This window comes from Amblyomma maculatum, chromosome 9 (genome assembly GCF_055883805.1).
Source record: "Amblyomma maculatum isolate TAMU_Amacu chromosome 9, ASM5588380v1, whole genome shotgun sequence".
NCBI lineage: Eukaryota > Metazoa > Arthropoda > Arachnida > Ixodida > Ixodidae > Amblyomma > Amblyomma maculatum.
The window spans coordinates 77,340,540-77,358,446 of NC_139352.1; the positions used below are offsets into that span (position 1 = coordinate 77,340,540).

Sequence of the window (17,907 nt, forward strand, 5' to 3'; positions counted from 1 at the left end):
ACAATGGTTCTGCCTTCTAAACATTGCATGGCCGTCCAGGTTTGAGTGCTTTTTTGTCTATATAGTGGAAATATGATTGCTTTGAGACACTTGATGAAGAAGTGTGCTGATTTCATTGCACTGACCCTTCCTATAAGGATGAGGGAGCACAGACGCAAAGCCACAGACAGGAAATGATAGGGCACGTTCCTTTCCATCTGTGTCATTGTTTTTGCACTTCCACACTTCTGTCCCATATATAAGCCAGTTAGCTGGACAATACGCTTTGGTCACCTGGTGCTATTTTATGCATATTGTAATGTAGCATATTATGCCTGGTACACGTATTGCTGCGATACTATAAAAGCTTTTAAATGTTTGTTTTATATGTTTTCTCTTGGTAATAGTTATAGTTTCATGTCAGAGCATGCAAGAAGGCCATCATAGCGCTTACAGAAAAAGAAAATATAAACTTCTGAAGTCCATTTTTAGCTTAGAGCACAATGTGTGAATTATGTCTCAAAATAATGCCACAAGGCACCTGCACCTCTGCAGGTGAGTGTATACGCAAGACGCTTTCCAGTTTTGCTCCGCCTCTCCGAGATGGCAAATCAGGCTTGGAGTAAAAACTGCTGTCATCAACTTTCTTCTCCTCCTTCGTGCCTTTGAATGCCCGAGTCTTCTCTCAAGTGTGAAAGAGCTCTTCATAACAGCAGCCGTGACCTTGCAGCCCAAGTTCATGGCCCTGGAGCTGCGTGAAGGCCACGTGGTGTACAAGTTCAACCTGGGCAGTGGCACAACACAAGTGAGGTCCAGTGGGGCCTACAATGATGGCCAGTGGCATCAACTCAGGGCTGCCCAGTACCGGGGAGATGCCGACCTGACTGTGAGTGCGGCCACATGGTGACTGGCTTTTATTACACAGTTAGGCAATGGTTACCGCATTTGGAGTGAGACTGCACCGTACTAGCAGATATTCCAGATGCACACTTGGAGATGTCGCCATGTAGAGCAGAAGCTTGATGTCGACCACCTGAGAGTTCTTAATGTGCACTGACATCGTACAGCATGTTGGTGTTTTTATCGGAACTAAAATGTTGCTGTCAAGTAGAAAGCCTACAGTCTTTTGAGAATTAGTGATGAACAGTCTTAAGCTGAGGCTATGTTACTGGCACGCAGACAAAACGCAACCAAGTAACAAAATATGCAGCAAAATTATGAATGAGTGGACAACCGAAAACTCAACCACAATGTTGTAAAATTTTTTTAAAAGAAGTAATAATAATAATAATAATAATTGGTTCACAGGAAAGTAAAAGCGCAGTATCTGTCACACTTGTTCTGTGGACACCTGAAAGAAAAAAAGAGGAACCGTAGTGGAGGGCTGTGGAGTAATTTCGATCACCTGGGGATCTTTAACGGGCGCTGTCAAGCAACAGAAAATTAGTTCTGTGAGATTATTAGTATTGTTGTATGAGTCTGCTTTTCAAGTGTTTCAAGTTTGGTAACCTTTTCTGCTCATCCAATTTACTTGGCAATGATCTTTCTTTTGCTAGGTGGGCGGCAATGACTCCAGGACCACTGGGTACAGCGGGCCAGAGGCTGGCATTGATTCCACAGATGACATATTTGTTGGCGGCCACCCAAGTTTCCATGGTCACTCGTGAGTTAATCTCGTGCATACTCGTCACTGTACAACATATATTGTGCTTTTCTTTTTTTACACGTAAGATCACTGTATAATTTAATATACTATTGCGAGGCATACCTACTGATTTACATAGCTACGGTCATGTGCAGGATTTGGACGTATTGCCTTCAGTCATGCATGCGTTACATAACTTTGTTTTGTGCCAGTTTCCATTGTTGCTGAAATATAACACACCGACTAAAGGCATTCTTTTTTTCCACTTTACTTTAGCTTGTGTTTAAATCTCTCAAGTGCCAAGTTGGATAGAGCCAGGCAAAATGAATGCAGAAAACTGCTTTTTAGAAGGACTCCCCTGCAGTTTGCACAAGTGGGTCAGGAAAGTGTTTTGTTTTATTTGTTTGCTTTGCACACATGCATTGGCATTTTAAAGGTCATAACACATCTCATATACATACTGTAGAAGAACAGCTGATTGGGCGAGTTGGTGAGCCATGATGGACAGTAAAATATGTGCGCAAAAAGACGAAACAAAGAGGAGAAGTGGACAATAATAATAATAATTGGTTCTTGCATCAAAGACCTGCAGAATTTGTGGCAGCTATAAAGTAAACAGTTGTAGTAGTATTACTGTACTGTTAATCAGATGGGCAGACAAGCCTTTCTTAAAGTGTTTTCTCGTGACTTGTTCTCAGGGAGGTGACTCGAGTGAACTTCGAAGGATGCATCCAAGAGTTGGAGCTTGATACGAGACTCGTGGATCTCCTGAAAACCAAAGAAGCCCTGGCTGTTACAACGGGCTGCCCTCCTAACGTGGGTGGCTGTTCTTTACTTAGAAACATTTTATTTATTTTATTTTTTGCTTGCTAAGAGGAGCGGCATTATTCATTATGCGGTGTGAAGCTGGTTACAAGTTGGCGTGATATTAACCTTGTTTTGAATGGACCCCATTGGCTGGCTTTGGATGAAAAAGCTGGTAAATGGGCTTATGAACAACTTACAAAAAAACGCTGTAATAACACTTTGTTTCACACTCAGACTACAAACAGTGTATCCGCTGAAGGGTGTTACTTCTCTGCATGTCAGTCCCATATTACTACAGCATGATACTATAGCTTGCGAATCACAGTATTTGCACTTAGTTACTGCAAAGGATAAGGGTGCCTGCTTTGCCATGCCAATCTGGCGTTATTGAACCTTGTGATTATATTTTTTGCTTTACGAGCACTTTATGAGTGAGTGTAACCAGCGTGAACTGGCGAGCCAGCTTTGTCACTGCTATATGCTAAGTGTGAAACAGCCATGTAACATGTGGCATATGGGAACCCATGCAGGTGGCACGCGTGGTGTCATTTGCGGCAGAGTCTCCTGGCTTTGTTGCCATGCCCTTCCTGGACCTGACCGAGGATGCGCAGCTGACGCTCAAGTTCCGCACCACCCGTCCCAACGGCCTCATCTTCTACGCTTACAACGAAGACCACTCCAACTTCCTGGCGCTCGGACTGCGTGGAGGTCGGCTCTTCCTTCAGGCTCAGCCGGGTGGTCGCGTGGAGACCGAAGGCACCTACGATGATGGACGCTGGCACTACGTGACGGCCAGCAGCTATTCGACCCGACTGAGGCTGGACATTGACGACACCGTCAAAGTAAGCAGGAGCTTCTTATGCTAGTCTGATGGACAGCAAGACCCAAGTTTGCAAACGTGGCTTTTTTGCATGACATCGATGCATGCTCTTCTTCAAAGGTGACGGGGCAAGGCGGCATAAGGTTCAGATGAAAGAAAGTGATGGGAGCCTCACAGCTGCACATTTGAAAAAGTTGCAGTTTTTCTTCACTCACCAAAGAAGCAAAACTTTAAATTTGTTGACAGCCTTAAAGACAGAAGAGATTGAGAAATTATAGAAGCTTATTTTACCAAGGAAAGGAGGTCTATGCAAGCAAGCTGTCCCTTCCCCCTCAGTCGCTGATGATGAGCGCATTTTTTTTCATTGCATTAGCACTAGGGCTCTCAGTCTGACGATAAGCTGTTTGGGTGTTTATTTGAAGTCAGCTAGAGTGTGGTTTAATTAAAGTGGGGATTTATATCAGGTGGTGTTTCACATAATGTACTCATATCTTACAACTTGTATACTAATGATTATGTGTGAGATAACAGAGGAGAAAATTAAGGAATTACTGATTAAACGACTACAAAAGTGCATGTACCTGGAGGATTTGCAAAGGGAGCCACAGGTGGGAGCCATTAATAGTATTGCCATGTCATTTCCTTAAAGGCAGAGCTCAGGTGTGCCCCCCCATTTTTTTTTTTACTGCCTAAATTACTTTTAATCTCCTTGGTCTTTCTTTGATCATTGACTGCATGGCACTGTTTTGATGGCAGGTGCTTGGGGATGATACACGTGGAATGTCGCATAACACGGTCGGGCATTATTTGCCACTGTAATTGGAATCTTCTTGACTCTATGGTTGAAAGGCAATTTTAAGTTGTTTTGTGTGCTGTGTATGCTTCCGAGGCACACAAAGCAAAATCGCACTTTGCTTACGAAAAGTTTCTACTGAATCTTGTCAACATTTCGTGGGGAAAATGCTAACAGACATCTGTAAGGTTACTGCAAAAATGAAAAACGTATTTCGTGGCCTAGAAACGAAGTGTTGGAATTAAGATATGCATTCCAGTTGTCACAGACTCATAGGTAAACTGTACCTCTTTATCACCTTCCTAGTCAATGAAGATCCTTTTTATTTTAGGGCTTTACAAAGTATTGTGGCCAACAGTGCTCGTCTGCGGTGTACCAACAGCTTTCATGAAATAAATTTCTCATGCTTGTTGTAATGTACCTCTGCAGACAAATAGAAATTCAGTCTTTACTCCTGTTTCAGACTGTGCAAGAAAGGAAACATAAAAACATAAAGGCAAAAATTAACAGTGCAAATTTTTGCATATGTCTCTTTTAATTTTGTGGTGTCCTTGTTCAGAAGAAATTGGCTCGCTTTCTTCCTTACAATGGCTCCTTGCTCCTCTGCTGATGCCCAGGTGGAAGAGAAGTCAAAGGAACGTGTGTACGTGCTAACCACCAGCCCTCTATACTTTGGAGGCCTCCCCTCGGGAGTCCAGGCCAATCCTGAGCTTCAGCTGGATGGCCGCACCTTCTTTGTGGGCTGTCTTGGAGACGCCACCGTCCGCGGAGCTCTCCAGAACTTTGCTGCCACCGCGGACAGAGTCAACGCCGCCCTTACAAGCTGCCCTCTGGCGGGAGAGGATGGCAGCGGCGAGGAGAGCACTTCTACGGAAGACACAAGCCTTGTGTTTGAAGGTGATGGCTCATACTTGGCAGGCCGTTCTCAAGAGCTCACAGCTATTTGGGTGGTATAGTGGTATATCCCCAGTCACACTCAATTGCCTCGTAGCTGCACTTGGCACTACCAAGGTTCTGAGGGGACACTTCTAAGACAAATTTGGTAGTGGGCCTCTTTTGCACCCCCCTGCCAACGCTCATGATGGCTTAGTGAATTTTTGTCTGCAAAGTTGCATCTTGCTTAGTTGAACAAATTGTTTATTTCACAGAATACTTCGTGACTTTCTTGAAGGTCAATTTATTTCAGTTTATCTGTGTGATATGCAAAGCTTAAAATATTGAAATGGAGACAGTGAAGTGTGAAAATATTTACAGCTATGAACAAAATTTAATGAAATTCAATTTGGTGAATTTATAACTGTGGAGGAGTATTGTAGAGAAATATGGCTGTACCACTGCAACATCGTCACTACTAGGGACCCTGTTTACGAATGCTAAGCTGGCTTCATCCCAGCTTCACATGCCCTCTGATGGTGGGTACATATGTTAATTTTTAAAACAAGATATGTGGGCATAGTGTGTGTGTTGTTCTATAAATTGGGACACTTTGGGATGATTTTCTTCACACGAGGTAGCATGCTTAGCTTTTTATCTTCACTTATTGCAGACCAATGATTCCATGTTTGGGACATGGAATCATGGAAGGACCATTGTGCGATTAAATGACGCCACAATCATCTTTCAACAGGTGTGGGCAAACGTCCGTCGACTGGCCCACTCCCCGGCTGTGTACTGCCGCTAGAGCCAGCTCGAGATGCGGACGTAACACCTGAGAGCGGCCTTCGATTCGGCAACAGCCCCGAGAGCAGACTAGAATTCCGGCTTCCCACAGACCTGGCCAACAGTCTGATGGAGCACTCTACCATCTCACTTGAGTTCCGCACCCGCCACGAGGACGGAATCCTGTTCTACGTCACCAACAGCAACAAAGTGGACTTCATTGCCATCTTCATGAAGCAGGGACGGGTGAGTATCTCTCCATGTGTGAATTGTATCTCTCCATGTGTGAATTGTATCTCTCCATGTATCTCCATGTGTGGATGTTTGCTCAGATTTATGCACTCTGGCTTTCTGGGCTTGTTTCATGATGACATCATATGTGCCTTTTCACTCAGCGAGATGAGAGCCACCTCTCATTAAAATAGCAGATTAAAGCTTGTACTTACACAACTGCTTATGCTGGTAATGCTACAGACCTCACCAAGTCATGTGGCTGGTAGATCAAATAATTGTTAGACAATGTGTAGGCTTGACACGTAAACTCCAGAACAATGTGAACCTTGCAAGGGACAAACCTATTACCTGACCATGCTTAAAACCACTTTGTGCTTGCTTCTTAACTATCAGTGTCCACTGCTTACTTCCTCAGAGACTAATAAAAAAAAAAAAGAGGCAGTCACTTTTCCTCATTATGCGCACACGAAGGGTGAGTTTGGGACGAGCAGCTGCGAAAAGAAGCCTTTTCTTTGTTCCATGCTTCAGTATTTGTCATAAAAGCACATCCACGATGAATTCTGATGAGCAAGTCTGCCTCATGACGTGGATTTTCTTCTTGGTGTTGTTGTATGCCAAATTGTACAAAGGCAGTACTGAGAGGTGAATGTTGTGGGTTCAAGAAAGCTAACGTAATGAAAGTTCTTTCAAGGTACTTCATATCCATACTCTGTCCAGCACTGGTGAGTGGTCATTGTTTGTTTAAAATGTTTCTTTAGGCATCACAGAGCCGAGTCTTTTTGGTGGCTCTGATCGCAGGTGAATGTCATGTTCAATTGCGGCACGGGCCCGGGTATGCTGACAACGACTGAAGCGTACAACCTGGGTGAATGGCACTTGCTTGAGTTCAGTCGTCGCGGCCAGCTGGGCGTCCTCTACATGGACAATGCCACGGTGGCACAGGGCAGCTCACAGGGAACCACCAGCTCGATCAACGTCAAGAGCCCCATCTACCTGGGTGGTCTACCACGAAATGTCTCTTCTCAAGTCAAAAACAACCTTCGTGTAAGTCAGCACGCATACCCACAACACTTAATGCACTGCCGTGCCTGCCTTCATACGTGAATATACCGTGTAGCCTTTTTCAGGGCACAAAGATCTCGATAGGATGCATAAAACCTACGTATTTTAAGCTATAAATGGTGAGCCATTTTTTTTTCAACTCACCAGAAAAAAGATCAGCATTTATAATTTAGCATATCAATCAAAATAGAATAAATTCTGCAGCTTGCTATCTGGCATGGGCCACTCTTGGAACATGTTTTAAAACAACACACTAATTTATGCAGGTGAACAGGTGAGCAGATCAGCACTTTGTGTCTGCAACAAAAGTCTAGTCATTGACTTCAGACAGTTTGGGTTGCAGATTCTGTGTTTATTATTGGCTACTTGAAGCAGCACCCCAGTGGACAGCTCACATTTTTAAGCTTGTGTTTGAGCATTTATCACTGGTATTTTAGAGAGCAACAAAAAGCAAGACAGCAATAAAATGAACAGCAGTCACATCCCTGTTTGAAAGCTGAGAGGGGCGCACTAGTTTTGGGGAAAAGAAATAACAGAAGTACAGCGGTGTATAAAAGGGTTTAGTCAGCCTGCGTGGTGCATGACATGTTGATGGAAACTACTGAACAGCGCTAACAGATGGGTTGGAAGAAAAGAACACAGGCACTTATGATGCAGAACAGACACAAGAATGCAAAAAGTGCATGCGTCTGTGTTCTTATCTTACATATCTCATCTGTTAGTACTATTCAGCCATTTTCATAGAACAATGTGCACACACTGAGACTGCATGGGGAAGTTGCATGGACATGATACACTCAGGAGCGCATGATAATTACATGTTGATTGAATAAGACATCAAAACTTGCTTGAATGCTGCTGGTTTTTGTGACACGAGGTGACAGTTCATGGCCCTGCATGAATTGATGGCTTCATACAATGAGCTGAGAGTCGCTGAGCTTCCACTGTTTAGTTCCGTGCTCCTAGAAAAATTTTGCTTATCATCCGGAAGTGGCCTTTGTGTGAATTGTTTTCTATACTTAATATCATAAGACGTTTGCGGCACTGTGAAATGCGGGGGAGCCCTGGCCCATTCGGGACCACACGCATTGTAATAGGTAATTGTGCTCACCTTCCCTTGCACACTACAATAGATAATTGTGCTCCTACTGTCACCCCCACCAATCCGGAGGGCGAGAGACACCGAGGAGTTACCTATTGTAGTGCTCATGATCCTGATTGGACAAGGTCGCCCCTGCCTTTCGCAGTGCTGCAAAAAGTTTGTGAGACCAAGTGTAGTGCAGTTTCAGTGTAGACGCCACTGATACCCACTTCATCATGGCTGCGGCCGCGCATAAAACAGTCCAGTGCAAGCCTGGTAGCAGTAACAGAAAAGGTAAAGATATTGCGAGAAACATCTTTCATTCATTACAACTCTCAGCACTGTAAAAGTGCAGCTTTGCACCACTTTGTAGTGTCCATCAGAAACATATTGTTTAAATATTACTTAAATTAAAATGCACTGCATTTCAAAAAGATTTCATCATTACTTTTATCATTCTTTATAATATATGAGGTAGTAAAACTGGGGTACTAGCAAAGACCTACTTAATTGTAGTACTACATATATACAGGGTTTTGAATATTTGAGGCCCAGGATTTAAAAAAATCCTATGCGAAGTCTACTGCACTATTCAGGCTAAAATAACATTCACAGAGTAGCGTTTTGACTCTCTTCTGCGAAAATTGTGCACTTCGCTGAGAGCAGTTTTTCGTCGATTTCGGAAAATCTAGGAAAGTATCGATCTTGAATCACTTATCAAATAATGTAAACCATATTTTGCTACTCTGTGAACATTATTTTAGCTCAAATAGTAGTGCAGTAGACTTCACATAGGATATTTTTAAAACCCGGGCCTCAAATATTCAAGACCCTGTAGTTTAGTTTATGGAGTTTAACATTTCAAAGCGACTAAGGCTGTGAGAGATGCCATTGTGGAAGGCTCCAGAAATTTCGACCACCTGGAGTTCTAACGTGCACTGGCATTGCACAGCAGCCGGGTGCCTTGCTTTTCGCCTCTTTTGAAAAACAGCTGCCACGCCCTAACCACTGCACTACCATGATGGGCCTGTAGTATTATATAAGGTGAGGCGGCAGAATTTTTAAAAAGCCGCACCCAAGAAACACCTAAAACAATCGCTCTGCCTCTTCATTCTCTTTTTACACGTGTGTGTACCAGCAACACTGACAAGCATCTGCATCTACAAGGCACTACATGATGCGGTGATTGCTTGACTGTTCTTTGGCCTGATAGAGCGGTGAATCAAGGTGTAGTAAATGATGCTGTCAGCAAAGAACTGCACAGACCGTCTCAGTTGTAGTTGTGGTGTTTGCACATGTAGTGTCATCATTCTTGGCCATTCTTGTGTTCCTGTAAGCAGGGCATAGTTATCACAGAGAGATTGAGTGGTGCTGTGGCTTTTTCTATGCACAGGGTGTCACTGCCTCCTTCCCTGGATGCATCCGCAAGCTGGAGGTGCAAGATCGGCAAATGTTGCGTCCTCGAATCAGCGTCGGTGTCAGTGGCTGTTCACAGAAAGTGGAAACGGGCACCTTCTTTGGCACGAACCACAGCCATCTCATCCTTTGTGAGTTGATATTCGAAGGGAACAATGCAAAATGTGTGATTGACATCATGTCATTTGTTGCGTTGTGCTGTCACATGGTTGAGATGAAATACTGAAATCACATAGCGGTATGGAGCAAGGCGTACAGCGCGGCACATTACACTCTTTGTTCATGCCCCTCCAACTTATGGACCTAGAACTCATATTGTTTACAACTCTGTGGTCCCACTACACAGCAGCAGATGCACATATGCATAAAGCATCAGAGTTGTGTTGCAGTTTTCATGTCAGAAGTGTGTTATGTGTAGGCCTACATCGAAGCTTTCCATCAAGCTTTATTGAACTGCCTTGGTCTGGGTATTCATGGAGGGTGAGACTGTTTCTGCTCGTAGGATAAAATGTTTCGATTGAACAGTTCATTTTGCATCTTGTGAGTCCTTTTCATTCGACAATGCAGATGACAGCTACAATGTCGGCAAGGAGATGACGGTGGAGCTCGACATAAAGCCGCGAAGGACATCGGGAGTTCTGTTTGCTGTTCACAGTAGCGACCAGAAGGACTTTGTGCTTCTGCAGATGGTTGACGGCAACATTATATTCAGTGCTGACAATGGCGCAGGCATCATCAAGGTCACTGTCAGTGCAGGAAACCTCTGTGATGGAGAGTGGCATACAGTAAAAGGTAAGCCTCATGTTAATTCTTACAAGACCTGCTTGCAAGGCCTAGCTTTCTTTTCAATGCCACGAGATTACAAGAGACCCACTGCTAGCAACCATTTGATGTTGAGCATTAAGCTCGGTCAAATGATGTGAAGGTAAATTCCTGAGTGAAACTCAGCATGTCTTCCTGTTACTCTGAAAAGAGTGCTTTATAAAGTTCCAAGTGACAAAACCAAGTCTCATACAAACTCAGTGCTTTCTTTAGATACATAGCTGAGCAACATTGCAGCATAGCTGTGGGAGGATTTCCGGTAAGAACACCACAAGGTGCCTTGGCCCTCCTCTGTGAAACACTAATTATATACTTACAAAGGCTATTGATCAAGAGACATGTGAGCATGTTTCAGTTGCGTGCCTTCGCAAAGCTTAATGGCATTTTTTTCTGAGTGGCAATACAGTGAGTCTGCTGTTTCAGCTGCAATGCTGACATGGACCTTAATTGACATGGCCACACTTTGTACTAAGTTACGGTTTCTTCCTGACACAGCTGTGAAGAACAAGAATATTGTGTCCCTCGCTGTGGGCGCAACCAGCAACCTGGCAATAGGGCGCGGAGGTGTCAGTTCCACCGACACGACAACCCCCCTTTACATCGGTGGTGTGCCGGATCCCAGCAGGACGCGGGCTGTCAACACTCAAGACCAGTATGTGGGCTGCATTCGCTACCTGCAGATCAACGGCAAACTTCAAGGCATGGCTGAGAGCACCATTTATGGGAATGTCCAGCTCAATTCCTGCCCCACCATCTAAGGCCCCATGCACACGGTTCAGGGCAGAACTAGTGTAATGCATCTGCATGACACGCTCTTCCTTGGCCCTGCACTGCTTAAACTCGATCGGCAATTTCATTAGGCTCTTTTGCAAATGCAAGAATTGGCTTCTTTATGTTGCAAATTTGAAAACCTGCAGTTGACTCAAATCGAATCTGAGACAAGAACATTCATTGGTGACAGAAATTGTGCTACATCTGAATGCTTCTAGAAAGAGGATTGCCTACATTTATAATTTGAAGAATTGAATAAAGATTGGTTTGTTCAAATCTGGTACTGCAAGTGTGTCTCAATAAAAATGGCACTCTTTGGTTCTCAATGTCATATTTAATTTGCCAGCCATAAAAATGGTGGATGGAACGTCTGCTGTGAACTCGCGTATTGCGAGTTTGTGGCAAAACGACTTTTGACTTGTGGTGCCACAGTCTGTCTTTTTGTTTCTCTTACAGCGAACTATACATCTGAATGTAGCTTGACAGGAAGTGGCGCTCTGTACCATCCACCAGGGCATAAAAACTGAATCTATGGATACCTGTATGGTGTCGTCATAGCTCACAGTCAGGCCACTTAGTGCTGGCTTGCACAAGTAACTTTACAATTACTTTGTTTTAATTCCAATATTTAATTTATTTCTTGTTATACAGTCGAACTCGGATATATCGAACCCGGATATATCGAATTTTGGTTATATCGAACTCACGGAATATCCCCTTGAAAATCCCATGTAAAAGTATAGGAAAGCCGCGTCATATATCGAACTCAATTTCATCGGTCGTTCGATATATCGAAAACGTGTGCCTTTTTCAAAGACGATCGCATCACCCTTGGCCGTTTGCCGCGTGACGTTTTCAAGCCACGCGCGGAAGTAATGAGAGGGGACAGTTCAGTTGCATGTATGAATCAACGAAAGCACGCTTGCGATCATGGCACCAGCTTTTAGCATTTTTCGCCTAAAAAACAGCATTTGCAGCTGCTGTATCACGCTTTCCAATGATTTTGTGGCAGTGGACTACGCCCGCCCCAAGCGTGGCGTGATAAATCGAACCAGGCTTGTGCAATCAAGCCATCACGGGCAGTCTGCCAAGTTCGCTCCCCGCCGCAGCAGGAGCTATCAAAAGGTAAACACACCGCGTTATCGCTGCCCAGCATCTTGGCACGCTGCCAAGAAATGAGCTGTGGATGAGACGACCAAAACGGAGTGTGACATGCAAGCGAAAACGCTGGCGATTTCTGCCGCGGCGGCGACACAGCAACCTTGTTTTGAGCTACCGCGGTGGATCGAAAGGCAGAGGGACGCAGTTCCAACAAGTTGGAAATTTTTTGCTCTGTCACTGCCCCTCGTCGCTGAGATCGCTTAATCGCTTGCATGTGAGCGAGCTGGCCTTAACGCTTTTTTTTTTTTTTTTCAAAATTCTCGGTTGCTAAAGTAGAGGGTGGGTTCATTATGCGAGTGAGCTGATTACGCGAGAAATACGGTATCGTTTTTCGCATCGTAAGTGCCGTCCCAAGCCAATTTCTGTATATCGAATTATCGATATATAGAACTATTTCGCGATTCCCTTCGAGTTCGATATATCCGGGTTCGACTGTATACTTCAAATGCTAGTAAGATTGATATGTGTTGTTCATGAAATACTACCACAATTTTCAACCCCTGACTGCATTATAAGAAGGACCTTCGAAAATGGTTGTCCAATTAAGAACTCTATATTGAAAGCAAGCATGCCTAATGTCAACCACAGAATGAGTAGTTTGTGAAATCAATGACTACAGGTAGCACTTTATCCAAGTGCCCATCACTGTTGTAAAGCTGCTTGGAAGCAAGACCTTGAACATGCCAGGAGCAGGCTAAGTGCCGGTAATTTTTGCTTTCCTCTGGATGTGATATATGGAGTGCACCAATGCACTCCATTCATCAATAGAATTTAAGCTATGAAAACAAAATAAGAAAGTGGATATAATACAGAACTTTGAACAAATATCAGTACTACTACAAAGTGCACATTGAGTCCAGGGAAGAAGGCAAACAGCATAAAAGACACACTACAAGGAGTGGGAACTATTATTTGATGTGATAAACAAGCTGGTACAATCAGCAAATTGGTCATCAAAAAAGCTTATCAATACTGACAATGTCATTCACAAAGATGTCAAACAGAAATGGGCCTCGTATGCTGCCTTGAAGAGTGCCATACAGTGTTTCCTTGAATTATGACGATTGCCATTGATTACTGCACAATGCATGCACATTCCAAGATAAGCTTTTAAGAGTGAGTGAGGTAAAGCTCAAATACCATACTGATTTGCCTCATCAAGAAAAACACCATGATTGTGGCTGTCAAACGCTTTACTATGGTCTACAAACACCCCAGCATCAGTTTGTTTGCCTGGCAAGTTTTTTGGCATTATTCCCTCTTGTATCGGAAGGGCAGACTAACTAGAGAATCCTTCTCTGAACCCATGCTGGCATTCGGAAAGAAGTTTGTATTTTGAAAAAAATTAGGGTCCAGCCAGGGCAGATTGACTTCTTTAAAACTTTGAAATAAAATTACTTTGAAATTAATTTGAACTGTGAAATTAGGGGTCAGCCAGGGCATACTGAGTGTCGGCTGGTAGTTGGTGGCATCATTTTTGTTGCAATCCTTGAATATAACTGACACAGCTGCATATTTCGTGCTGAGCTGGAAACAACCTGTCTGCAAAGCAATGTTACAAATTAAAAGTGCCCAAGTGTAGGGCAGAGGACATCAAGAACATATTTGGCAGGTCGAATGTGGACGTTATAGTCAACTCTTTTACTGTTTTTTTAGTGATATAGTTATGTTGAAAAGTTACGATATATTCACTGGCGTCATAAAAACACTCGCAAACATTGTGATAAAGGAATGCTGATGTTTCACAAGGAGCAGCATTGCTATTCATAGTACTGAAATAAGCATTGCTAGTCATAGTACTGAAATAATGTACGTTAAACTGCTCTGAAAAAGCGCCTTTGGTAAGAATTTCACTGAGGACGGTCATCTACAACTGATTAGGCATAGCCGTGCAGAGCATTTAAAATATTTTATACCCGATCAGGGCAAGATATTGACGCATACAGAAATAGCTGTTGAAATTAGTGCACCATAGCTTTCCTCAGCTCCAATATAAGTTGTTGCAGTTTCTAGAATTCTGCAACTGTGAAAGAACTAATTCCCAGTCATTTTTAAATAGAGCTTTCCCCCTAACGCCTTTGGGCATGCTAATATGAAGGAGCATGATCTCATGATGGTAGTTCCATGAGTACATAAGGATAATTATCATTTAAATTGTGTGCATTACAGTGGTATTAGATATTCTCATTGGAACTCTTGCTAAGTTTAAAGCTGTGCATTTTCAAGAGGTACATATCTGCATGGGTTGCACATGTTTTTTCTAATTTTTTAAATATGCTTTCAGAAGCATTTACTTTAAAACTTTTTTGTAAACTTTTCAGAAAGATCAGAAAATGACGAACAATACACATGCTACCAGGGCAATTCATTCCAAGCTTGCAGTTACTGGGAAAAGTAGCTTCTGGTAGCAACATATGCTAAGAACAGGGAGCGGCTGGGATCAGAGCTAGCTGGATGGGACCAGCAGCTACAGGAAATGGGCCAATAAACCGCTTGAACTGGGACCATTAAGACCCCATTTGGACATTGCCACCTGGGATGCTAGTACAAGATTTCTTTATTTATCTTTGCTGCTTATAACATATTTCATTTTAAAGCATGCATTGTAGTGCTGAGCTAATTAAGCTATGCCAAATACAGCATCATATATATATACACTCACAGACTGTTCGCTCCTTTATATATATATATATATATATGTATATATATATTCATATAAATATGTTAGTACTTTCTGCAAAAACCAGGTGCTCCAGTCACTTTAATTGTACCATTCCTAAACTCATCAAGGCCTATGAGAATACACTTAAAAAAAATAACTTCGAGCAAGAAGGTTTGCTGTGCACAAGTATGTATGCAGCCAGTTGGCCTGTGCCGGCTGCGGAAGGTTGAAAGTAGATGAAGTGCGTAGTTGAACTGACATACACTGTTGTTTAAAGCCAATATGAAACAATTTTGAAACCCTGGTCTCAATCGTTTGAGATGCGCATTCAAATAAATTATGAAGAAAACCGCCATGTCACAAATTTGTATTGCCATATGGTATCTGACGAAAAATGCTCTATAGCTTTCTTGTTGATGTAGAAAAAAAGCTCCATTATTTCGGTGGATAGTGGCCAGACATGGTACCCTTTTTTGCATGAAAAAGTGTCAGAAACGTACGTACAACGCCACACCACGCATAATGGCTTCGATTAACAGATATTGTGAAGAATTAAGGAGCACAGTTGAATGCATTGTAGCAGTTAAGTTTCTATAACATTAAATCGAAAAGAAAATTTGTTTGAAAATGCTATTATTTGCGTGAGAGTAGTGCACATGTGATTGTGGTAAATCAAGAAAGTTCCTCGTCGGGGAATTGAATCCCGCGCGGTCTCCCGTGTGCACTGTTCCCGCGTAACATATAGCGTGTTGCACAATTAGAGGCGCGATGTAGAATGCTTCTCCCAGCTAAACCGCGGCATCCTCGCAGTTCATATTTTGCACAGAAATCACATTTTGTTGCTAGTATTTTTTAATACCAAATTTGTTCGGGGTACTTGCCTGATTCGATCAAAAGAAGTCAGATGTTCCTATCTTATGCGGCGGCGACGACGCCAAACGAACCGCTGCCCCAGCGATGGTACTGGTGGCGCCACCTCATGCTGCTTACAACAACTTAAACCTTCTGCCAAAACGTTCGCCCCCTCTTCTCTGCTACAGAGTTGTTGTAAGCAGCATGCGGTGGCGCCACCAGTACCATCGCTGGGGCAGCGGCTCGTCTGGCGTCGTCGCCGCCGCATAAGATAGGAACATCTGACTTCTGTTGATCGAATCAAGCAAGTACTCCAAACAAATTTGGTATTAAAAAATACTAGCGACAAAATGCAATTTCTGTGCAAAATTTGAACTGCGAGGATTTCACAGTTTAGCTGGGAGAAGCATTCTACAACGCGCCTCTAATTGTGCAACACGCGAGCCCCGGATTGCTGAAACTGATTATATGCAACCCTTCCTCCCACCGCTTGCTTGACGATATCGAGTCGACTTCACAGCTGTCGTCCTTGTAACAAGTTTGCTGGTGACTCACGTGTCGGATGGGGCCTTTCCCTTCCTATAAATCAATCAGAGGCAGCGGAGGTGGCTCAGTCAGCTACAGAGCCAGTAGCAGGCCCGTGCATTTTCCTTTCCTTCTTCCTAGAGTCAAAACAACTCAAACCAGCCATGGAGGCCAGTGGCGATGATTCTGCGCTTAACGCGTCGTACCGATTGCCAGTTAAATTGGGCTACGAAAGAGTTCTTGTTCGTGGTGTCCGCTTCTCTTCTGTCTCTATGTGCGGATACTGACCACGTACTGTACTAATTACAAGGACTCGACAGCAGTTCTTTAAAAACCGTTAAACAGCATAGTCCTGGTAAAAGTAATGTTGTGAAAAAAAAGAAGAAAAAAAAAAAAAAACTAAAGCTCCCCGCCAGGGACTCGAACCGAGCTAGGTTTCCCGCGATTGACAGGCGGGGCGGCACATTGACCAGTATGTCAATAAAGAAAAAGAAAAAAAAAGAAACTATTCTAACGAGGACTTCTTTTATTGTCATTCGTCGCTATACTAATCAGGACAGAGCAATACAATAACGGAGCTGATTAAGTAAAAGTAAAAAAATCCCTCGTCGAGGAAATCGAACCCCAGTCTCCCGCGCTCATACATCCCACATGAGGCACGGGTATACTAACCACTGTACTAACGAGGACTTCACTATACCTCGTGCTAAAAGCCATTAAATGATATAGTGCTGATTCATAAAAAAAATGAAATACAAAAATATAACAATTACAGGCATCTCGTCGGTGAATTGAACCGCGGTCCCTCGATCACATGCCGTACGCGTGACAGGCGGACTTGACAGCAGTTATTTCTAACGAAGTGTCTCATGGCTCATTGCTAAAGGGCGCACGTCAAATGTATGCCTGCATTCCGGTTGCTACGCTTACTAGCTCAGCCCAACGTTAATAGAACTAGTTCTATTAGCGTTGGCACAGCCTTTCTCGAGGAGTTGGCAGAGTCGGCCCAGACTCGGACCTCGGTCAACAAGGTTGGACTGAGCTCATTTTTGGTAATCGGCCTTATAGGCCCCGCTGGCCCATGTAATATGTGGGCCTGACGTCGACAAATAGCCTGGCTGACCTAGACCAAAGTATGGTTACTAATAAGGTATGGGCCGGAGGGTCCGAGGTTGTACCCAAGGTCGGCAATGCAAAACGTTGCCTGAATGGCTTCAAATGTCACCTCGTAACGTTGCCAATTAACAACACATGCACTTTATCAGGGAAAAAAATAGGTGATCCTCATAATACTCTGCAAGATTAAAAAAAAAAAAAAAATGCCGTGACTTTGTGCGTTGTACGCGAAGATAGCGCAATACAAGGAACAGACATTGTTTGGCGCAGCGTGAATATTTCCGTGGCGACCATGGCCATCAATCAAGTCAATATCGTAGAAGAAATTATGAAAGAAGCACTGCGCGTACGCCACGTACAAGAAATTAATGGAAGTAGCACAACGCTAAAGAATTGATCGACACCAGCGCGCTGCGCGCACATACACCTAACAGCATCATTCAGTGAACTTATATATACCCTCACATATATGATGCACATATATTTCAGAGTCAGCTGGATC

General features: G+C 43.4%; 1 protein-coding gene across 1 annotated transcript in view; it reads left to right on the forward strand.

Annotated features, from left to right (window-relative positions):
* The window catches only part of LanA (laminin subunit alpha), a 77,435-nt gene extending 66,063 nt beyond the window's left edge, over positions 1-11,372 (forward strand). Inside the window, exons 57-66 of the mRNA XM_084579124.1 lie at positions 710-865; positions 1,536-1,642; positions 2,323-2,440; positions 2,962-3,273; positions 4,662-4,941; positions 5,672-5,949; positions 6,736-6,981; positions 9,474-9,627; positions 10,064-10,288; positions 10,814-11,372. Of these exons, the coding sequence (XP_084435250.1) occupies positions 710-865; positions 1,536-1,642; positions 2,323-2,440; positions 2,962-3,273; positions 4,662-4,941; positions 5,672-5,949; positions 6,736-6,981; positions 9,474-9,627; positions 10,064-10,288; positions 10,814-11,076 (2,139 nt within the window). The 3' untranslated portion in view covers positions 11,077-11,372. The remainder of the gene's footprint in view (positions 1-709; positions 866-1,535; positions 1,643-2,322; positions 2,441-2,961; positions 3,274-4,661; positions 4,942-5,671; positions 5,950-6,735; positions 6,982-9,473; positions 9,628-10,063; positions 10,289-10,813) is intronic.
* Positions 11,373-17,907: the final 6,535 nt, after the last annotated feature.